Source organism: Platichthys flesus, chromosome 3, assembly GCF_949316205.1.
Source record: "Platichthys flesus chromosome 3, fPlaFle2.1, whole genome shotgun sequence".
Taxonomy (NCBI): domain Eukaryota; kingdom Metazoa; phylum Chordata; class Actinopteri; order Pleuronectiformes; family Pleuronectidae; genus Platichthys; species Platichthys flesus.
This window is the reverse complement of record NC_084947.1, coordinates 3,906,177-3,930,096: the sequence shown is the minus strand read 5'-3', so window position 1 is coordinate 3,930,096 and position 23,920 is coordinate 3,906,177. Positions and strand designations below refer to the sequence as shown.

The 23,920-nt window shown below is 41.4% G+C and overlaps 1 protein-coding gene across 1 annotated transcript in view; it reads right to left on the bottom strand.

Annotated features, from left to right (window-relative positions):
* Positions 1–4,072: 4,072 nt before the first annotated feature.
* The window catches only part of ksr2 (kinase suppressor of ras 2), a 78,335-nt gene continuing 58,487 nt past the window's right edge, over positions 4,073–23,920 (bottom strand). The window contains exons 12-21 of the mRNA XM_062379531.1: positions 22,384–22,552; positions 21,815–21,856; positions 19,387–19,456; positions 16,160–16,208; positions 14,480–14,841; positions 10,807–10,903; positions 10,583–10,716; positions 8,296–8,430; positions 6,712–6,841; positions 4,073–4,942 (exon numbers count right to left, since the gene is read on the bottom strand). Of these exons, the coding sequence (XP_062235515.1) occupies positions 4,796–4,942; positions 6,712–6,841; positions 8,296–8,430; positions 10,583–10,716; positions 10,807–10,903; positions 14,480–14,841; positions 16,160–16,208; positions 19,387–19,456; positions 21,815–21,856; positions 22,384–22,552 (1,335 nt within the window). The 3' untranslated portion in view covers positions 4,073–4,795. The remainder of the gene's footprint in view (positions 4,943–6,711; positions 6,842–8,295; positions 8,431–10,582; positions 10,717–10,806; positions 10,904–14,479; positions 14,842–16,159; positions 16,209–19,386; positions 19,457–21,814; positions 21,857–22,383; positions 22,553–23,920) is intronic.

The window sequence follows — 23,920 nt, the reverse complement described above, 5'->3', positions numbered from 1 at the left end:
CATAATTGAACCTGGACCTAAGTTGTTTGTACCCATTTTAATTTTCCCTTATTGTTTTCATTTTTATTCTCTACATTAGCATTTCCTGTAACGAGAAACGTGCCGAACCGTATGAAGTTTTAACAAGAAACTCGACAGAAACCAAACATTCATGCTCTGATGGGCTCCAGCCTCCATGAGATTGGGTCATGTGGATTTGTTACGCTCCAGTGGCCGAGGCTGGACTTCAGAGGTGGAGGTGGAGGAGGAGGAGGAGGAGGAGGAGGTGGAGGAGGAGGAGGAGGACTGTGCAGGTAGAGCTCTTATCAATCTGTCTATTTATTTATGGTTTCATATTTTTCTGCTCCGTGCCCTCACTAACTCTCCGTCTTCCACCGGTGAGTCAGGCCTGACATCGTGTGCCACACACACACAAACAGTCCCCATCATCGCTGTGCTCGCTCCTTCACCGAGGACTAAACAAATACAAGAGGATCACATCAGATCTCAGGGTTTTCTCTGTTTGAACAGACTTCTCTGAAAGTAATTCCTCCCTGTTGCCTCTGATCGAATTAAGCACATTACTCTTTCTAAATTACTTGTGTATTCCACATCATTTATTAAAAACTTTAATTATGAGCCTGTATTAGAGCCGAAGGGGGGGGGGGGGTTGTGTTGGGGCACATTTTTCATCTTTAACAAAGGTTCAGACGTTTATACTGTAAGTTAATTAAATGGATTTACTGTAAGGAGGTTGAAGCTGAGGCTGAATTGGTGAACCACTGCTCCGCTCAGTCCATGAATGTGATGGAAACAGGTTCTCTCATAGGAAGCATAAACCATTTAACCTCATTTATAGACTTCTGGAGCTCAACACAACAGTCTGACTAGTAGAACTTGATGTGGTGGTTCTCATCATCTTCATTGTGAAGCCTATTTTCACAAAGCTTTATTGAAAGGACTTCGGTTTAAAACCATTTTTCACCCTAAATGTTTGATGACAATACAGTTTGTATACTGATAAATAAAGATATAAAGATTCCTATACTTATGGAAACTATTTTATCTTTTTAGGTCAATGTTTCAGCTGCAGTTTGCCTGCTTGTATATCTGCTTGCTGCAGAAGCAACACTGTTAATGTTAAATAGATGTATAGATGTATGAATTATCTTAACTGAGTTTTAGGTCATGAAGAAAAGCCCTGTCACAAATCTATATTATAATAAACATGTGAAACTGTCTGGAATCTTCAACTCAAATAAAAACAGAACATAAATATTTTATACTGTCAGAGAATAAAAAAATGTTAAAGCCCCTTTTAGTATTTAGATTTAAAATCCCCAAACTGTAAAGTACTTGACAAGTAACCATAAATGATTAAAACAACTATTGCGGTGGAAGGCGCTGACTCACAGCCACAGGAATGCTGTGTTAAAAAGTCCAACCAAAGTAAAATATGGAGAAGGGGTTGACTAAGATAAAAGATGACATAAAGGAAACAGAAAACGTCCAAAATGAAAACATCTTTTTATTGTCATACACTTTGTAAATGATGAGTGCAAATAAAAGAGCTTGTGATTAAAATCTACTCATCACGAAGCCATGGACCATAAGGCATCATTAAATACAAGCGTCTTGTGGCTATCAATCTACAAATACAAGGACGAAAAAAATCAAGGGGGAAAGAAACGACACAGCATCGACGATAATGCAATATAGAAGAAAAATGGAGAGAAATAAATTCAAATGAACCGAAAAAAAACTAAAAAGAACAACCAAAAAACACAACACAATTTGTACATTCAAAAGAAAGAAGTCAAAAGATTTCACAAGGAATATTGGTTTTTACGGCAATTGACGGTAAAACATACTCTACAATCTGTTATATACACTTGGCACTAATGTTTGGATCTTTGATTGTTGTCCAGTCAGGGTGTAATCTCGAGCATGTGCACAGGTCTTCTTTATTTATTTTTTATTTAAATGCGAACGTCTAATCATTTATATAATCTATAAATATACTGAAACAATCCCAAAGAAAGAGGTTTGAAACGTTTTGCAAAGCCTGACGAAAAACCTCATTAGGTATAGAGATCAAACTGCTCAATGGACAACAGTTCATCAGAACAAATGCTTACATATATATATATAAATACATATATATATATATATAGGGTCGAAGGAGTATTTCTTTTTCATAACAATAATCAATCTTTGATAGTCCATCTCATGCACTTGAAAGTTGTAAACAGTACAAATATAAATGATCCACTTACAATATTTTAAATCCCAGCAATTTCAAAATAGACAGACAGACTCCCAAAAAACAGCAGCAGATTGTTTGTATGCATTTTCCAACACTGGCAGATGTGTAAATAATGACGTGGGAATGGCTATTTAACATGACTGGATTGTCTCCGTGGATTTGAAGTTGCTCGGGAGAATCAGAAGCAGTTTACAGCTCAAGTGACGCCACGACTTTGAATTCACGATGATACGACTCCGATTTGTTATATCTCTAAAATGTACATTTTAAATATATTTTGATATACAGCGTGAAGTAGAAAAATGGCCTGGGGTGGTCGTCCTGATATGTCTTTTTCTGATATGTTAAAGGGACAGTTCGGCCAGATTTAAGTTACGTACGTGTTTTTTTTTTTTTACTTTATGATCCAAGAAGTCATTTCAATCTGTAGGGTTTGCACAAATTAAAACTTTAAATCAAGTTAGTCCTACGGAAACCTTTTATTAGCAGTGTTGCAGTCAAGAGCAGCCTCATCAATGGCAACTGTTTGTAAAGATGGAGGATGTGACAAGGCTAATAATCTCTCTTGCGTGTCTGGTTTAAGAATAGTTCATTAATCCTGCATTCTCCAGGTTAGTTGAAGGGACAGGTGCCAAATATAGTCAAAATACACAATACATGTTTTTTTTCCCACAAAAGTTTGGTTCCAATTAATTTTTGATGCGATATAATCAGGGGGAAACTTCATGATTGACAGCTGAGACTATTACCGGGACTTGTAACTCGTAAACCTTTAAATTACGTAGAAAAGTGAGAGATATCCTGAAACCATGCTCAATATTTATTAACCCCCCTTTGCAAGCAATGAGAGGAAAGTGAAATTATGTCCCATCTTTATACGAGAATGAGGCATATTTAGTGATAGAATTTAATAAACTTTTACATGACTCAGAATGGTTGATACGATCAAAGAAATTAAGAATCACATTAAGTTACCTGTGAAGTTTCAACCGGACTTTTTCACTTGTATGGATCCGTATTTGTCTTGAAGTGAGAATAAGTATCTTAAGAAATGAAAAAATGGCAATTAAAAGTTGAATTTATTAGCCATTAGATGAAACCTGGCTCGATCGCCTTAAGAGATTTTACTGCTTCAGTCTCATTTAGCCTACAATGAATGCAGCTAACAATGGCTAATATTAGCTTCTGCTAGCAAGTTTTGTATTAACACTGCGACTGATAATTAAAGTGTGTTTTAATTTAAAGTGACTACAACACTGCATTTAGGAAACACCTGAAACATTTGAACTTGCCAAAAGCAAACCCAAAAGTTTACTTTGACTTCTCAGAGTTTTGGTTTTCCCTCTTAAAGGTCATGTGCTCTCCCTCGACGCGTCTTAACAGTCACGTCTTCACTGAAGTAGGATTTTAAAAAAGCCTGCACAGATCTAAATCATCTCACTCCTCAGATCCAGGATCTTTAATCTATTTGAAACTATTAAAACTAATATTTTTCATATACTACGCAGAAAACTATTCACTAGTCATTTTCAGTACGGATTAGAGTGTACACAGTTCATATGGATTTACAGCACTGATTTCCATCAGCATCTATTAGATATGGTATCCATCAATAGCTATTTAAAGCAAATCATATACATGTTTTTCTGGGGAGGGGGGAGGGGCTCAGTGACAGCAATTCATGGAGGGTAAATAGTTCTGCAAGTTGACGAGGGATACATTTCAAGTGTCAGCGGTTTGACTGAACAGCGTCGAGTGAGGGAAGTCCTGGTCTGACCAGTGGTTTCTCCCACAACCCCCCCCCCCCCCCCGCGCCCAAAGGCTTGATATTGTTCAAAACTTCTCGCTTATGTTCACAGGCAATTTTCAAAGCTGATCAGAGAACAGTCTCCCATCGAAGAATCGTGCCGACACGTCCCTGCAGCAACAGGGACGCTGGCTTGTTCACATTCAAATGGTTCGGTGTAAGCAAGAGGACATCGTAAGTAAGTCAAATAAATCTTCTGAGACAAACCTGGGGACAGACATCCACACATGAGGCCATGAGGTAACAGGGACAGAATGGTCTACACAGTTGACACACATAAGAAATGGCAGAACAATGCAATGGAAATATACAATGTGTTACATTCATTCAAAAACAAAAGAAAGACAGGGGGGGTGGGGGGAATCTACATATGTTCTCAAACATGTTTGAATAAGTCCGAGATGAGTGAACAGGTGAAGGTTACAAGCGAGATACATCCAGGAAATAAATCAAATATTATGAAGGGAACAAGTCACTGATAAAAGACAGGAAGGATAAAGGAAAGATCTCCAGTCTGGTTCAAATCAAACCAAAGGAAGTGTGAGTCCCGACTGCTTCGACTTATCTGTACACACACATGCCAACATTCCATGAAAATACACACAGCTCGGGCAGTTTTCATCACTGGGCTGGCTTTTGGATTCAGTGCTTTAAGGAGGTGGGCTATTTATGTAGAGTTATGGCGGCTGACTTTTAAAAGTTGCTGATTGTTTGCTTTGTTTTTTTCATTGTGTCCCTATAACTCATTTGACATACTCAGCTGACTTCCAGAAGTGCCCTGGGTGGGAAAGGCGGCGGTTCCGTTTTGGCAACTTTTCCAGTAAATCTACCAGTTTGGAGAAGCTGGGCCGCTCGTCCTGCTTGAAAGCCCAGCAGAGGAGCAGAATGTCCTGGAGAGACACAGAGATACGAGGAAACTGAGTAACCAAACATCATATTTCATCGATTCTGTATTCTGCAACCACACAATTAACATAAGTGGTCAAATTGTTGAACAAACAAAACGAGTAGTTATTAGTTACATTTTTTTTTTTTTACAATACTTTGTTTTCTGAATGAGGCGCACATGTTTAGTTTACACTGCTTTATATATTTTTGTTGTATTATTTCAATTTTCTTTGTCTTTGAGTCGCCATGTGTCGGCTGCATCAGTCTATCTTCCTGGTTTGGCATAAAGAAGGCGGACCCTGATTAAATAAGGAGGGCCCAGGAAATGGACAAGACCATGTGCTGCATCAGCTTGGGTGGGATATTTCTATTTTAACAAGTTTTAGATGTCATCTATTTAGTTTTTCCCATATTATTTCCAAATGGTCCGATAAGGCAGCTTTGTGTCGTTTGTGTTAGTGTGTATATTTTATTTATGATTGAGTAGATTGCTGACTACTTTATTTAGCTTTTTTTTTTGGCATATATGTTTATATATATATGTTAAAGGGAAATTAATATTTAACGAATAAATAGCATTTCATGGATTTATTTCCTGAAAGAGGGCATTTTCTAAATAGATGTACTTAAAGATCTCAGGTTATAAAGTGATGTGAGGTGAGATGGATAAGAAGTAAACACCTGAAGTCAGTTATTGTAGTTTTACCTGGTCACCGACACAGTCAGTACTCACAGCAGTGGTTGACCCACACGCAGCCCACAGAGGGAATAAGGTACTTGAAGTATAAAAACTTGTTTTTATACAAAACAGCACAGAAACATGTGGCTAAACTAAAAGGTTGGAGATGTGTCTGCTGAGAATTGGGCTCTGCTGCCTGTAGTGAGTAATGACAGAGTCAGCACGAGGTCGGTGGAGAAAGGTTTCCTCACAGTGGCTCGAGACCAGCAGAGTTTATCAGCCACTTAGAGACTGAGCACACAGAGTTATCAGGTAAAGCTCCTGATCAGCTCGGATGGAGCTGCTGGGCGAGTTTCAAGGAGAAAGAGAAGAGAGGAGAGGGGCGGAGGAGTTTCATCAAGGTGAAGGGAAGACAACCGAGGACTCAGACCTCATACATATAAGACAGGAGAGGCCAGTACCACCAAGGGAGAGGACTTTAAAAACCCTCTGGAGATCCAAATTACCTCAGTCCTTCAGCTTTTTAATCAATTGCACACAATTAAAAAAAAGAGTTTCAGACCCTACACAGAAAACTAATGACGTGTTCAGTACTTTGTCCCTGATTAGAATCTACACTGCTTATCGATGCAATCACTGCACGGACTCAACTGTTGCCAGCTTTAGAGTTTTTTTATCAGCATCTATTATATTCTGTATCTATCAATAGCTCTTTAAAGTAAATTCTATACATTAAAGGTGAACTGAAGACAACCTTGGACTCATACTTCATACATATGACAGGATAATACCACCAAGGGAGAAGACCTTGAAAAACCCTGGTTTCCCAAAATAACTCAGATCTGACCCTTATAAGCATATACATACATATACAATATATATAAAGCAAAGCAAAATATGTGTTGTTGCACATTGTAAACACCAGGGTAATTGCGATTGATGCTCAGAATTGAATTATACGCCTTCCTCTTCATTCCTGCTCTATCCCCAGTTTGCCTGTATATTGCCTGTTTTATTTAATCAGAGTTTATTGAAAATGTTGGCACGTGAATTGGTGTAAATGTTGAAAAGAACGTGTGAATTGTAACTTACTGATATTTCCTTCCCCATGCCGGTTTGGGCGAGGTTGGGCTTCATGCCGCTGCCGATCTGCCATACGATCACCTCCGCTGGCTGACTCTTGTAAGGCCACTCACGTGCGTGTAACTCGTACCAGATGGTGCTGGGAGGACAGAGGAAGAGAGCGAGTGTGAGAGAGAAACACCACTGTCTTTAAAACACACTTGGTGGAGGGTTCACATCCCGGCCAGTGCCAACGCTAACAGGGCCCGAATCTCAGTCACAACAAATGCAAAAAAAGATCAAACTAAATGGTTTTGTTTCACTTCTCATGTAGGCGAAGCTTCTGCATGAGTGGATCTGTGCAGAAACTTCCTTTTCCCGAGGAGGAAGGAACGTTGCCTTGAGCACCAAGTTTTTTAATAAATGTCATCCAGACATTAAAGAAACAACACATTCTTAATTACTGCTCATGCAAAATTAGCATACCCACACACTCCCCGTGCAGATAAGTGGTTGTTTTCCTTCTCCTCCAGCACGTCAGGTTTGAGTGGTGTAAAAATAGCTCTTTGCCAGTAGAAGGGGAAAAAAACATGACGGCTGATTGTTGATGAATATGTAAAACGGCCTCGGGGGTCACCTCTAGGTAACGCAAGTTCTAACAGAGCAGCTGGACATTGCTCGCCAGCACCGCACTCTTCCCTTTGAAAGGATATAGTGACGAAACCTCCATATGGGGGACCATCTGAAAATGCAATTGTGTTAGGAGGCAACAGAGCAGGGTCCACGCCCACAAAGGAATCAGGGATGGCAGCGGAGGAAGGACTGGAGCCACTGGGATTTTTAAAGGAATCAGTAATGGCAGCGGAGGAAGGACTGGAGCCACTGGGATTTTTAAAGGAATCAGTAATGGCAGCGATGAAGGACTGGAGCCACTGGGATTTTAATCAACTTCAGAAAAGTATACATATTTTAAATCAGGAAAGGGGGAGGCCACCTCGGATTAGGAGGAATCTATATTCAATAACTAACCGAGCTGGGAAAATGATTTAGGTCAAAAGATGTAAAATCTTGTGTATTTTTTACAAAAGTAAGATAAAATCCTGATTATTTCAAACTTAACGATAAGACCAGAGCTTCCAGTGCAGCTGAGAATCCCCTGTACCTCGGAGCCCAGATGTAAAACCTTCTATTGGACTGGTTTCCATTGAGAGAGGAAACCACTTAATTTATAAACCCGTCTCCTCTTTGATTCACTCCCACTGTGTGATCAGATAGTTGACATCTCTTCGCTCCTCAACATTCACACGTTTTCCCCTCTTCCTGCAATTTTTCTAATCAGTTTGATATTCCACAGTGTGTCTTGGTTTGTGTCGTTCGATCACAGACCTCCTGCCGTAAGCCCCGTGGGAGGAACTTATCAGTGAGGTCTTCATCTACCTCAGTGTGTGTCTCCAGTGTGTGGTGCAGCTGTCAATACTTATTTGTGCCTCCATCACAATCAAGGCTCGATTCATAAAGGACATGTGCTAAGTCCGGGGAGCTTGATAATGTGGGATTTTACCTGGAATCATGTAGGATTTTTGGGGTTTTAAAAATCCTTTGGCAATCACTCACCCAAAAGCAAAGACATCTGACTGTTTGGAGAAGGGAAGCTTGTCTTCTTCTGTGTCCGGAGAAAGCTGCTGCATGATTTCCGGGGCCAGGTGACACAGCCAGCCGTTGGGGATCCTCAGCTTGTCTTCTCTCCGGCTGCAGAGCAAAGACAGAAGGTGGAGACAGAATAGTGTAAGGGTTCATTGATCGACTCCATCATGCAGCTGAGACACAACAAAACAAATGCTGAAGGGTCCTGAGAAGATAAGTCGAGGATGTTTTTAAATTATTGTTTCAGAAAAGTGTAAACACTGGGTTATTGTTGCTTTTATCTCCAACATCTTCTTATAGTAAATTCCAATGTGCCCCATAACCCTAACCCTCCCATAGCCTGTTTTATACACCAGGTTAAAACTGGAGTAGCCCAGAATACATCAGGGTTATAAAGCTATTTCATACCCTCCTAGGCCAGATGCTCCAGATGTAGATACAAAGTGATTCTATATGTATAAAACACATACTAACCTGGATTATATGTCATCTGGGTTTCATTGAATCAAAATTGAACTAAATGAAAGCCACAGCATCAACAACACACTCATTGATTCCACCACTAAAGCAAATTTAGTTTAGCTGTACACAAAATGACTGGAAACAGCTCTGTGCTGATGTAAACACATCCAGCTCCTGGAAGCTCTTACACACAAAGCAACACATTTTATTACCAGGTACAGAAATAGAGACGTGAACGTGACCAGTTAGTTTAACTGGGAATGTACGCGTTTGTGTTTGTTTTGTGGGAAACAGCTGCTAGGTCTTGTTGTTGCACGGATGCTGCAACCAGCTCAACCTAATTACGGAGCCTTAGTGATGTGGTAAAGCTGATGTTTGTACTATTGACACGGCCAGGCTAGCCGTTTCCCCCTGTTTGGAGAGTTTATGCTAAGCTAAGCTAATTAACGCCTGGCTCTTAGCTTTATAGTTACTTATCACTCTTATTATCTACGTCTCAGCAAAAGAGAAACTCAGACTTTTTCTCATAGATTAAAACAACTGTTGACAATCTATGTTTGAAAACACTATTCAAATATCTTAAAGAACCATAAAAATAAATTGTGTATTATTTTTGTGGTAATGTTTTTCTCTTGAACTGGAGCTGGAGCATATGGCAAAACAATTTTTTTGCGTAAATATGTATTGTATTTACCTCCTCACTGTAAACACATTATTTCCATATATAGATTGCACTTTTGTTATATTGATTAAATTTGTTTCATTGCTCAGTTTCATTTAATCTTAATTTAAATCTTCTCAGGGAGATTTTGAATCTCTTTGTCTCAGCCACGACACGGAGCATCACACAAAATACATTTTATTTCTCGGTGGAGTGAGAGCCACTTCATAGTGTTGTGATTGTTACCACTGATTCACTGTATCCTTTGTGTGATGTTTCTATTTATGCGCTGTGCTGTCAGCTTCATTCAGCCACCACTGAATTTCACTGCCCGTCGCTGACCTGGTTCATGTTCTCGAGTGGAGAAGTACTCATTACCATCATGGTTACAGTAAAAGATAAGGCATTAATATTGAAAACAAATACTTTTTATTCTTATTTTACCACAAATCAACAACAGATGATGTCACTGCCTGCTGATGCTCTGATTGTTTCCAAGAGCAAACAGTGAACCTAAGGACCAGTCACAACATCTGTTCTGTTTGTTTATTATAATCACAGACATATAATGGGGCGACATGTAGTTGCAGCACTGTCACCTCGCATTAAGCAGGTTCTGGGTTTGAATCCCAGTTAGGTCTTGGGGTTAGTATGTGGATTTTCTCAGTCTAAAGACTTGAAGATTTAAGATTAGATTCATTGGAGACCTCTCGCCCAACGTCAGCTGGGATTGGCTCTAGTCCATCCCATACTACCCTCACACTATAAACGGTAAAGATAATTGATGGATGGACAGACTAAGAAGAATATACTGGTGTGACTGGTGTCTAAGGGTTTGATATATTTCCTTTTCACATTGGTACATTATTGACGGTAGAGTTTGAATTTCAGACGTTTTTTCTGGTGTCTTACCTTAAATGTCACAAACACAGGGTTGGTAAACAATGACTGAACGATTCTGAACAGCTGCTTTAATGGAAATGGATAGAAATTGTGGCTGACATGACAAAAGTCTCAAAGGTTACCGATGGAGGCCTTCGGTGCTTCAAGATTTCACCAGTTTTGTCAGCTCTGTTATAACAACGTCAGTCTGACTCACAAACTCTGTCTCCCATGTTTATTGAACATAATTACCTGCCAGCCTGCAGTACCCCAGATATGGTGAAGAGTCCGAAGTCGGTGATGACGACTTTGCCGTTGTCGTAGAACACATTCTTGGACTTCATGTCTTTGTGTAAGATCCCCTTAGCGTGGAGGTAGCCCATCCCCTGAACACAAAGACAGATGTGAGTGCTCTGCAGCACGACAGCGCCGCCGCCGCCGCCGTCCTCCGCAGAATCAGCGCTGAGTCGTTTTACCTTCACCATCTCTTGTGCGATCTGTCGGGTCTTGTTAACATCCAGCACGACCTTGGCATCGCGCACCACCGAGTAAAGAGTCCTGCCTTTACACAAGCTGAGAGGGAAGGGAGGGAACACAGGATCAAAATGTTAAACCCCTGTTCTGACCTCAAAACACAAATGTCAATCACAAAAACCAGCTGATGAAAACATGGTGATCAATCATCATTACTTCCTCTTGGTCTAATCTCTTAATGTGTCTAATGGTTTTCACATTTCCCAACAGATGTCAAAGTAACAGGTGTTGACAGTAAAAGCTTGAAAAATTCAAAATTATGCAGCGACAAATTGAGCTTAGATTTGTTGCTTCAAGCTTTTATTTTGTTTTCAAACACCGTTTTTAATTATCAGGGGACACAAGAGACCTTTCATCTTGTCAGTTCACACATCACCCGACTCTGAAGGTAACCGGAGAAATGTCAGGTTCAACTCAGCCTTTTTCCGACAAATTATTTAGAGGCTGATCTGAACCCATTATCTGACCAAATGATCCTGTAGTGTGATGGGTTCACGGACATTATCTTAATAAATAAATTTGAGCTTCCCTGATTTCAGAACGTAAATATGATTTAAAATTTTTCCGAGGCACGTGAAGTAAGAGGGGATAGCGAATCGGCAAATGAGCAGAAATTCACGAAAGCCGATGGGAGCTAGCTTGTTTAATGTGTCCCAGTGTTTCCTCCATGTTTGTTTTTACTCCGAAGTGCCATTTAATAATGCAAGTTGAGTTCCCAAGGCTCTGGAATCCCCAATCGGAAACCATTTTGTGTGTAGTCCTGCGTCTTGTTGCTCAAATCGAGATGTGGTCAGGAGATAACATGTCATCAGTTCTGAACCGACACACCGGTCCCCTCTCTGTGCCGGGGCGAAGCTGTTAAACTGCGGTTCATGAAAATGGTGTCACATATCTGGAGGGGTGCCATCACCACGGTGTATTAATAGACCGCTCCACAGCTCCCCCCCCCCCCCCCCCCCTGTGCCTCACAGCTGACACCCCCCAACCCTGGCTGTGCCACGCAGGTGACCAACAAAGGACCTGCAGCCAACACTTCATGCATATTCATCACCCAACAACCGCCTGACAGCCAGCGCATTTTCAGCAGCTCTCTTCCCTCTGGGTCTTCTCGACAAAAAGGAAATGCAGCCGGTGCATCTGTGTCACTTCACAAACTCCTGATGACAACAGTTGGACTAAAGAGAGAGTGGCAGCATTTCATGGGACTCAACGTGACAATGAAGCCTCCTTGAAGTGCTTGAAGTCACATCCAGGCTTTAAAACGTGTTTATTGACGGCAAATTAAATCCACAGCCACTTCAACAAGTGAGTATTAGGGCCATGTTTTGAAAGTAAACTCATATTATTTTACGAGAATCAAGAATACAAAAAAAAAAAACCTGTCTCTCCTTCTGGATCCATAATCTTTCACCAAGCTTTTATTTGAACTGTCATCCAACATTTCCTCCACAACAGAAGAAGCAATTTCCCCCAAGTCCATGTGGTTCTTTCTTCAGAGTAGACTCAGTTTCAATTCAGTTCCATTTTTCTAGCAAATTATCATAACATGCATTATCTCAAGGCACTTTTACATGCAAAGGTCAAGACTCTAGAATTATAGAGAAACCCAACAGTTCCCACAATGAGCAGCACTTCGGCGACTGTGGAGAGAAAATGACTCGCTCATTAACTTGATATGTTTACTTCACAATCTTTTCAAAGTCCTGATTATTCTGATAATGTGGAGCTGTGATAAAATACGACTTCAGATTCTCCATAGTCCTTATTTTAATGCAGTCTGATCATCTGATATTCCCCCTGTAAAGTGACACAAAGCCTCAAATGATCTGTTCCGTTAAAAAATCCACTTAACTCTGGAGAAATAGTTTTTCTTCTCCATGGCCCAAACACTCCATCAGAGAACAACAGCATTTTTAACAAACACCTCCATTAGGTTTGATTGGTACGTGTTTTACTTCCAGTGTTTCACCCCCCCACCCCCCCACCCCCACCCCCTCTTGTGTTAATGTGTCGTACATGAAGCGGAGTTCTGGTCGGCAACAAAACCATCTGTTGCGCTGACATTTGCATTATTGGCATTAATCAGCTGCGAGGATTTGGGAGGAGCAGCGAGCTCCCCTGCACTCGAGATATTAACTGCAATCAAGCAGTGCAACAAATCAGTCAATCACTCACAGTCAGTTATTCAAAACCTATTTACCACCACTGTGAATGCCATTGGAACGGAGAACATTTCCCCCTTTGTTTCCTGAAGCATTTTTAAAGCAGTGACCTCAGCACAGAACATCCTCCTTTCTTTATTTCTTTCTTTTCTTTCTTTCTTTATAGAGAATGAAAATTAATTTCTCTCTCAGTGAAACAAAAGAGAGGAAACAAAAGGGAAAAATTATTATTTTACTCCGTTCTTTGTTCGCAGCCGGTGCAGACGACACAGGGAGAGTGGCAAGTATCCAAACAATTCTTCTTTTTGCAATTAATTAAACGAGAGATGGTCTTGAACGAGAACACAGCCCCCGCTACCTTCTTATAACTGAGGAAAGTACTTTCTGCAAGAAATCTGAACCCTTATCCAAGAAATAATTAAAGTTATTCGCAGAGTGACAGGACTCTGCGCTCATATTATCTGCCACCGTAGACTGCTCTGTCGAGATAGATACTCCATCACTACGTGGTGTGGGCGGCTCCTCCGTTCAGCAGCAGCAGGCTGTTCTAATGATAACCTCTGCATGCTTCGTTGTCAGCCGCTCTGAACTCATTGGGCTGATCTGTGGCTGATTGAAAATGACTCCTGTGGGACGAGGACTGGCTGCGGAGGCCGAGCAGCTGCCACAGAGAAACCACTCAGAGTTCAGCAGCTGACTAAACCACAGATTCAAGAGAGGCTCATTATGGTCAAACAATGAAGACGGGACAATAAGACCATCTTTTCCTCTTCTAATTTGGAGGATGTTGCACATTGTTAGGCCCCATGAGACAAATTGTGATTTGAGAATATGGGCTTTACAAATACAATTTGATTGATTGATTGATTGAATACCACATTTATTTTACACTTGTAAAACCAACCCTCAAAGGCTAAGTGGTATGGATGGATGTCGATCGGTGGGTGGAAGGAGAAGTGAATGGATGGATGGATGGGTGGGTGGAAGGAAGGAAGGATGGATGGATGGATTGGTGGGTATAAGGAAGGAAGGATGGATGGGTGGATAGATGGACAAGTGTAAGGATGGGTGGATGGTTCGATGGGTGGAAGGATTGATGAGTGGATGGAAGGACGGGTGGAAGGTTGGCTGGATGAGTGGAAGGATGGACGAGTGGATGAAGGACTCGATAGATGGATGGATGGAGGAGTGGATGAATGGATGGAGGAGTGGAAGGATGGACACGTGGATAGGGGGATGAGTGGAAGGATGGATGGATGGATGAGTGGATGGATGGATGAGTTGATGGATGGACAGGTGGAAGGATGGGTGGATGAGTGGATGAGTGGATGAGTGGAAGAATGGTTGAATGAATGGATAGATGGTTGAGTGAAAGGATGGTTGGATGGATGACAGACTGGATAGATGATTGGATGGGTCTGAACAAAAGCAGCGTCTCCATCTTTATCCTTACCTGGTGATGATGGCCAGATGTGGCGGACTCATGCACGCCCCCATGAACAGCACCACATTCTCGTGGCGCGTGTTGCGGTACGCCATCACCTCGCGCTTGAAGGCCTTGAGCTGGTCCTCGTTGTCGCGCTCGATGTCGATCAGGCGGATGGCCACCTCGCCGTGCCAGCGACCGTGGAAAACCTTGCCGAAGCGCCCCTTGCCGATCATCTCCCCGATCTCCAGCTGCTCGAACGGGATGTCCCACTCCTGCAGGAAGATGCTGGTCTGGCTGGCCTTGCGCGGGAAGTTGCGAGCTGACAGAAGCGACAGGTTCATCTCCTCGAACTCGTCGCCGGAGTCCTCGTCGTTCCCTTCCTCATTCTGCGTCAAGACAAATTGTACTTATACGACACAAAGAGATGGTGTAAACTAGATATTCCACTAGAGGCTCAGTTAGGCTTAATATAAGGTACAAAAATGGTTAGGAGCCTTCTGTCTGTATTCTGCATTCATTCCCTCCTTGTTTTTGCACGTCTTCTGAAGCTTGTGGTTCTGCATGAAACAAATGAGATGGAGCAGTACCACTGGAAAAGATCGGGGGGCAGTGTAATCAATAGTTAGCAAGACAATTATAGGAAAGGAGGAAGACATTTTAACGATGGTAGAACTTTCTGAGAAAATTGGTATTTTTTGAATTGGTAAGAAACGTGTGTGTTTGTCTGTTGATGTGTTTTACTTAACATTCACGTAAAAGATGCACGGGAGTGAGTGGGTAGCACCGGTTGCGTCCAACTAACGTATCTTTTTGTCTACACAAGGCTGTTTGAAAGAGCCTTGAGATAATAAATTCTTATATTCCCAAAAATTAAAAAAAGCCATTCGGCAGCTAGTGGATTAAAACCTCCTCCAAACTAGGCAGCATTCATAAAGGTAAGAAAAGCTCCCTGAGAACAACTCAGTGTTTTCAATCCACTGCTACTGTTTACAATACATTCACTACCTGAGTCTTTATTCCTGAACTCTACTTGACCTCCGAAGTTGCACAGAAGTTAAGTCTGAGGAACAACGGTCTGTCCAAGACATACTCACCATAATTTAATGGATTTAAGGCTAATTAATAAACATGTAATCAGTTAATTGTCATAAAAAACCTCTGGCATAAAAGCCTAAAAACACGCTCATGTCTTTCCTCGTTCTTAATTCCTGTCGAGCTCTGTGCATTGGAGACACCGACTGCTAGTTAGAACGTTACCAACATAAATAGAGAGTTATGAAAAGGGGAAGCAGCCGGAGGGGGAAAACTGGCAGATTTATTCTGATTTGATTTTAAATATGATGAAAATGACCTATTCAAAGATGCCTGCTGGATTGTTATTCAAAGCAATATGCATCCCATTTTCTCTAAATATATCATTGTTACAGGAGCGGCGCTGACGATCGGTGAAGCTGCGTCTCCTTCTCGCTGCTCTTGATGCATAACTTACCTGGAGGCTCCTCAAAGAGCTGAGGCAAATTATGTTAAACGAGGGAACAATGCAAATGATTGTGACATGTGACGCTGAGAGCTACATTTTGTCTTCATTCGAGTAATTTCACACAGAGATTACTGACTAAAATATTGTAGGGAAGTAAAACGATGCAGGAAATGAACACATCACATTCCACAGCAGCACAAAGGGTCAGAAATCAAAGGACTCACGTCTGATGTAGGATCGACCTCGATTTGGAGTAAAGGGTTCCCCTCGATCCTAGAAGCAAAAGGAAACATCATAACTCAAGTGGATCTCTTTCTTACTGATGAACCAATATTTCCTGTGTTTAATTAGCTTGATAGCTTTTTCACTGGCCCATAATGAATCCTGGTTGGCTCGAGAAGGATCCGCCCATTGGACCTTGTGTTCCTTGGGAATGGGAGATGTCTTGGTGCTACCCAGTTTGAGTTTCTGTTAATGTTCCCGGTGTAACCTCTTGTTTAGGTGTAGTTAGCCAATTCGACCCAGAACCCAGAGTTCTTGTCTATTTTGTTGCCCAACTTTTCAGGTTGGATTTTCTAAAAGTCTATTCTATTATCAAATATTGCTTCTGCACAACCATTCTTGTCGGATATCTGCACTTTGGGTCTTTTAATCTTCAACCACAACCCAATTCCAACTGTTTCTGCTTTTCTTACCAAGGCCCCTGATCTGTTGAACTTGAAAATCTTTACAACAGCACATTGCAGCAATATCAGACTGTTTTGTAGCGACCTTTTCAGTAGGTTGAATACATGTACGCCTCCTCGTTCCACCTAATTTAACTAATGACCCATTAATTGCACGAGTGTCTGATATATTCAGGTGACCTGAAACCTTGAATCTGTGAGCACCACTGGAAACTGGCGCTGAACTGTCTGCCATTGATTTTTCTCATCTCTTCTTGTGCACCACAGCGTGTTTACACAGTGCAATACAGAAGCTGCAAAGAAAGATATATTGATTTAAGATGTGTGGTAAGATTTTTTTTTAGGCTAAGAGCGAGTCTTCTTTAGAACAAGAGGCATTTAATTGATGCTCCATCTATTGGTCGTGAGGAAGGTTCTTCACAGGAGGAATTTCAATGAGACATTTTCGCTTTTACATTTTTATATCATAACACACACAAACAAAAGTCCCAATGTGAAAGACGGGATAAATTTGAATAAACGTCCAAGTACTATATCGTCATGTCTTTATTTATACTTACAATCAATCTTAGGTATGTTGTTGTTCTTTAGTTACTGAAAATTGTTTAAAATAATTTTTAAATTCGAGATCACACTGGAAATAATTACTGGACCAGAGCCGTTTCCACTGTTCACCCTCTGCAGTGGCCCTCATGTGGGGAAAGCACATTATATCAAGGCGATTTGATCTAAGTGAATAAAGTGTGGACAAGACGAAATGTAAGTAAGCCGTTCTTCATTGCTGGTGGCATTTTCTGACCCTAATTTATAATTTCACATTCATATTATGAAGTCTCAAGTGAATTTGCGCCCTGAGTCCCTATTAATTTCTGACCCTGGAATGTGCACTGTCATCTACACTGTGGGCGCCGATGACACGTCACAAAGGAAACCTGCTTTCCCTCCGCAGCCCGTCCTCCTCCTCCTCCTCCGTCCATATAACTGGCTGTGTGACCTCTCGCCACCTTCCTGTGGTATATTAACACCGGCTCTCAAAGCCCTCTTGGACTCCGAGACCACAGGTGAGGCAGCTTCTAAAATAATGTGTGATTCCTGCGGCGCCAAGGGTCTCTACCATGGGTTCGATCGGCGCTCTAATGAGGGGATCCTGCCGGGTGCTGGGGTGTGAGGCAGGCTCTCATCAACCCTGGGACGAGGCCATTAAGACCAGAGAGATCTAACAGCTGCCAAGAGCAAAGGAGGTGTGGGAGAGGAGGGACAATAGCATTAATTAAATCAGAAGAATATAGGTCTCAATGCCTCGTGAAGAGGTGAAGAATGAGAGAATTGGAGAGAAGAAATTACGAGAGGTGCAGAAATAGTAATGAGCAGGCAGCCTCGTATATTGTCATTTCAAGATTTATGTTACCTGCAGTAATATGCCGCCCTTGATCAAGTCTAAACTGGGGTATATCTCCTCAGCTCTTGAGAAGTAAAGGTAAAGGGAGCAGGGAGGCTGGATCGCAGAATTATTTACTGTAAAGACCAGAACGACTCCACCACTCTGCAGAACTTACTGTAACGACGTTAGACATAAAGAAAACATTTTCTAAAGGGACGAGCAAACATGCTTTACAACAAAATGAATGTTTCATGGTGAACTGTACAGATCTTACAAACCCATTTTGGCTACGAGGGGCTGGCAGATTTCAGTCTTTGTGAAATGACAGGTTGTTTTCTCCACCAGCACAACTACATAGATGTTCTCTATATATATATAAATGTATAGATAAGAGGTTGTGTTGTGTGCCCGTGCAGCTCATTCACATCTGGCACAGTGGGAACGACAGAGACGCAATCTTTTATCCTTTAAAGAAAAAAACACATCCTACACGCATTTGTGTGCGAAACTGGCAGATGAGCTTTACAAACATCCTAACCATTATGGTAATGAATGCAACAGTAACCATCTGACAACCCCCTTTTCTAGTCCAACACAAACGGAGCCCACTGTGACGTGTGTGTACCATTATTTGTTATCATACTTTCTTCTGATTCTTATTATTTCCAGACATTGCTTCCCATTCTTTATCTCAAAGCTGGCAGCTGCCACAGAAATGTGGTGTGAAGACATCAAACACGGCTTCTTCCTTCTTTTTTTATTTAAATCCACGAACATGTGCAGCCCCATGTCCTGCACCTCGACGTAAGACCTTTGGAAGACTGTGTTGAAATTTTGAAAATAAAATGAACTGTGGCCACATTTGCTATTGATTAAACCATTAGAATCCATGAGTAGGGTCCATATTTCATCACAATTGACCGTGTGCTTTGTAGAATCAGGTTCTCTCGCCCTGTTTCTTGTGATAGATTGAGATCCTGATCTAATCAACATCTGGGTCGAAAGGCATCTCATCACTCCTCCTCCTCTTCCGGTTGCTTTAACGTGACCACTGGCTTCCTCAAAGAGCCACTGGGAATCCAGTTGGCATCCCAAGTGTAGCATGAACTAAAGGCCACGCTGACGTTAGTCTCCGAGTATTCGTCATGTCGGCCCTCGCACTGAAGTTGTCACCCAAATATCTGCTCCAATAAATCTGACTTGGCCTCCGACAAGCGGCCACAGAGAGAAAGAGAGGAGGAGGAGGAGAGAAGAGGGAGCATGCAGATGAGAGGAAGACGACTGAAAGAAGGAGATGGGCCTGATGAAGATCAGAAGGACTGTTTTCTTTAAAATGCAGCCATGCGGTTTCATTGAATTCCTCGGGCAATGAGATTCTGCTCACCCGGGATCGGACAGGACGGGGTGCAGGATGACCTGCGGGGCTCTGCTGGGAGGAGCCTCCGGAGCCACATCTGCAAACAGTCACAAAATATCAATGAATTAAGATTGAAATCCTCAACATTGTTTTTATTGCTTTCAGTGGTTTAAAAAAAAAAAAAAAATGGAAGGTATCCTTATTAAGTGGTAATGATTTATCTAAGGGTGGATTTATAGGTCGGCATTAAATGTTTATGGTGTGGTTAAGTACAGTAAGTCCCTCCGGCTGCTGCAGAGATACAGAGTCAGAGTGGTCAGCTTGAGCTGCTTTTGTTTTCACCCACAAGCTTCTGATACCAGTGGAGACTTTTCATTAAGTTCCCATATTAAGTATACAGCTGAAAAAACTGTCTGTGTATGTTATATTTCTATGTAAATCATTTACATGAGTACTTCCATGGAGATCTGTCAGGTGTGGGTCCCCAACATTCAAAATGAAAAATAAGGCATCTAGTTTTTAATGGTTGAAGCCACGTTAATAAAAGTTGACTCATTATCACAATATAGCAATTTTCTAAACGGTAAACACTGGTTACATCTTTTGCTATTGCTATTCTGTATCAATATAATAGCAATAGGTTATAAATATAGATAGTACAGATGGTACAAAAGTATAGAATATGGTAGTATAATAGGAGGATACTACAATCGTTTAGGTATTATAGTATAATAATAATGTCTGCTCCCTTCATGAAAGAAGAGGCTTTGACAGTGACACATCTGTACTGTGAACCCTCTGCTTTCCTCAGGCTCTGACATTATTGAAGAAATTACTTAAATCTGGTGACTGCACAGAACAAACTATGTGTTTAATAATGTGAAGGTAAACCTCAGGTACTGTAAAGGTAAACCACCGATGGAAAACGTAATTAAAGCGAGATACAGACGGCAGCAGGATAAACACTGAACAATAAACAAAACCCAAGCTGTTGAGTCAGGATTCCCTTGAACCAGATTTAACAACTTCTACAAACTTCAAGGATTATGTCGTCTAAAACATTTTGATTTTGGAGATGCTGATGAAGACGTCTGATACCTTAAAACTTAAAAATCCTGCCCATAACTTTTCATAAACTTCGTCTCATAGTTAGTGAGTTTTGTTCAAATGCCAGGTTGAAAGTCCTGGTGTTCAACAGTTAAAAGTCTTAAACCTCTCTGATTTACTTTAAATCCAAAACTTATTATTTGTGTTGGCTTGTTAGCAGCAAAGGGAAGTCGAACATTCCCCATCACTCTGAGTAGGTTTTTAGAAAGTGAAACAAATACAAGCTATGGGTGATGGTCGAATTTATTCTTCATTTAATGTTTGACAAGAACTCAATTGACAAACTCTGCACCTTGGGTTCTTTTGACAAAAAGTCCATCAAAGGAGCTACTGCATTTCATATAATGGAAAGAGAGAAGCTGGATTTTCCTTATACTCTCAGGCTGCTCCTCTGTTCACCAGGTAAGATGGAGCAGAGCCGTTGTTCTCGCCACGCTTGCCGCCTGCGTTGGCCCATTCTGACAATTTCTACCACAAAGTGGGAGCCACAGAAACCGTTCCCTTTGTGGCACGGTGCATTAGTCGCTGGCACCATCGCCTCACAGCAAGAGGGACATGCTTCTGTTTTCCTTTGTGGGGCCTGATTGGCTGCGTGCATGGATTTACTCCAAACACCAGCGAGCCGGGAGGATTTCAGGCTCTGAATGATCCAGTGGTGTGAATCTGAGCCGGTCATCCCTGTGACCCCTGTGACAACTTGAACAGCTTATTCTGGCTTTCTAACAAAAAGCTTGGCTATGCTGGAGTCCCTTGTGACACAGAAAGTAAACACTTGGTCAAATCACACTGGAATTGCCCCTGGAGCTGTATGGATTTTTATTTACGTTTTCAAATTCATATTTACAGTAAATTTAATTTGACGAGAAAGTGACATTAGTTCCACTTAGAGCGTGATGGCTTTAGATTAATGGAAGCAACAGTGAGTGGTAATGATTAACTGTGTTGTTATGCAGCTTTTAAAAGCAGCAGCTGATTACATTTAAGTGGAAGAAAGTCAACAGCACCGGTGGCGGCGTTAGTCAGGACCGGGGGAACCACGGTGTACACGGATTCCCAAACCACCCCAGGTCGTCCGAGCCGTAATAACCAGGCACCCGACCGGAGGCTGGGTGGCACCGGTGTGGACAAAGGCAAAGGCTTCGACAAGTCATTAGGAGCCCGGATGAGGAGAGCAATGAGTGGGTGTAGGGGCCAAGGGTCTTAAAGATGAGACGAGATGAGGAGATGAAAATCACCATCGACATCAAAAGAACCCTCCTCCTCCCTCCTCCCTCCTCCCTCCTCACTCATCCAGGGCTAGCAGCAGTGCATCATGGGTAGGGGTAATGATCAGTTGCGAGGGACGTACCTGGGAAGATGAACTGTTGTTTGTATTTGAAGTAACTGGAGGCTGCGGAGAAAGAAAATAGTCAGATCCTTAGAACCAGCTCTTCTCCACAGCACAAATTAAAAGTTCACACAAAGACATTGTTGGACTTATTTTTAGGGGGTGTTCATAACATGTTTCATAACATGTTTTTGAAAAATGGGATTCTCAGAAATCCTGTTTGTTTACATGTACAGTAGGTTGCACATATTCAGTTCTACATAAAGTTGTTTCAAGTTTTTAGCCTTGCTAGTTTTATGGATCAAAGAACGGCCCAGTCAGTCTTTAAATTGGCCAAAACTCAATCCACCTACTGACATTTCCTCCCATGAACATGTCCATAAAGACGGATCAAACTCAAAAGTCAAAACACGTCACAGAAGTCAAAGATGGTTTTGTTCAGATGTTTATCCAAATGTTCATGTTTGGTTTTATTTTGTGATTTGATGATATAGAAAATGAGGTAAAAGATCATGATTGACAGCTGAGACTGACTCGTGATTGGTCGTTGTATTGGTGGAACTGAGTCATTGGTCAGATCTTTCTCATACCTGTCAGGTTGAACTGTTTCTGTTGGCGCGCCGACTGCGGGGAGGGGTGTAGTGGTGAGGGGGGCGTGGCACTGCTGGGCAGGGGCGGAGCCGGGGAGGACGGGGTGGAGGAGGTGGTGGATGAGGGATTGCTGCTGGAGTCCGGCTGGTACGGGACTGGGATGTGATCCTGAGAAGACACAGGAACCAGAGGGTCAACGAAAAAGCTCTACATAAATTATCAATATTCTGGAAATTGAAAGTTTTAAGCTGAAACTCTTCTTCATTGTTCTTTGCTTCTCAGTGAATTTTGCCTCATATATCTAAATTGATTTTCTACCTTCCAGGCAGCACTTGGTTACATTCATTTCAGATTGAAACTCTCGTGACAGAGGTAATTCATCACAATGTGCAATGTGCTGCCTTTACCTTCCTGACAAAGATGTGTTATCACTGTTTAGGGAAAGGGTCTCCAAACTATCCTGATTGGTGAATTCAAAGAAGCTCCAACATGTGGGGAAATACATTTGGCTAATTGAATTAGGGAAAAACTACTTTAAATTCATACTCTCCTCACATTTGTGCAGATTCCAACTGTTCAATTAAAGCGATCTTATCTCACCAAGAAGGCTAATCTATCAGGTTTTTGCTGGAAGAATGTTAAATAGTCCTTTGTTCTGTTAATGTCACCTCGACCTCCACCGGGGTCCAATCCAGTTTCTCAATAATCCTGCTACAGGATCTGTTCAGGTTTCAAACTGACGTAACGTGTCTGTTACCAAACTTGTTTATTTTTTTTACATCTACAACATCATCCACTGTCTAGACTCTGAGATTTCATTTCATTTCTAATAATGGCTTAATACAATGGTTTCAGAAGAGGTTCTACTCAACTCTGTTTGAGTTCCAGTAACAACTGAATTTACCCCTTTTTCATCCCTTTCTCTCCTGATTGAACCGACTCTGCTGAAGAGCATTATATTAATTACAGTCTGAAAATGTTTTCCAACAGACTGAAAGTAAATAGAACCTGGTGGAAAACAACCTGTGATGACAGAGCGTTCTTGAATGCACCAACAGATTCCACTGCAACGTGATGATAATGTAACTGACAGAACATAAAAAGACAGAAGAAACTTTTCACTGTGATGGATTACGTTCCTCGAGCGAGTTTCTAGGTCTGAGCTGGTTCTGACGGGAACTCAGCCGCTTCCTCGAACGAGAGAAATCAATCTTGAGATTCCGGCTACGATTTGAAAAACGATCTGATCTGAAAAAGTATATACAATTTATAATGAATGAAGTAAAATCTGTGTACAAACCAACTCTACAATTTAATGTTAAACAGCTAAAAGCAATAGTATTACTATCTTTTACTGGTCAATGTGGGACACTGAATGAAACCAGTCAAAGACAATTCTATTTAAACTTCTATGTTCTAAATATTTTTTCCTTTTCTATTCATTTCAAGTGTGTTACCTTTTCTTCTGTGTATTAACAAGGGTTTACGACAGAATTGTCCTTTACTAAAATATGTCTCCATTCAACAATAACATTG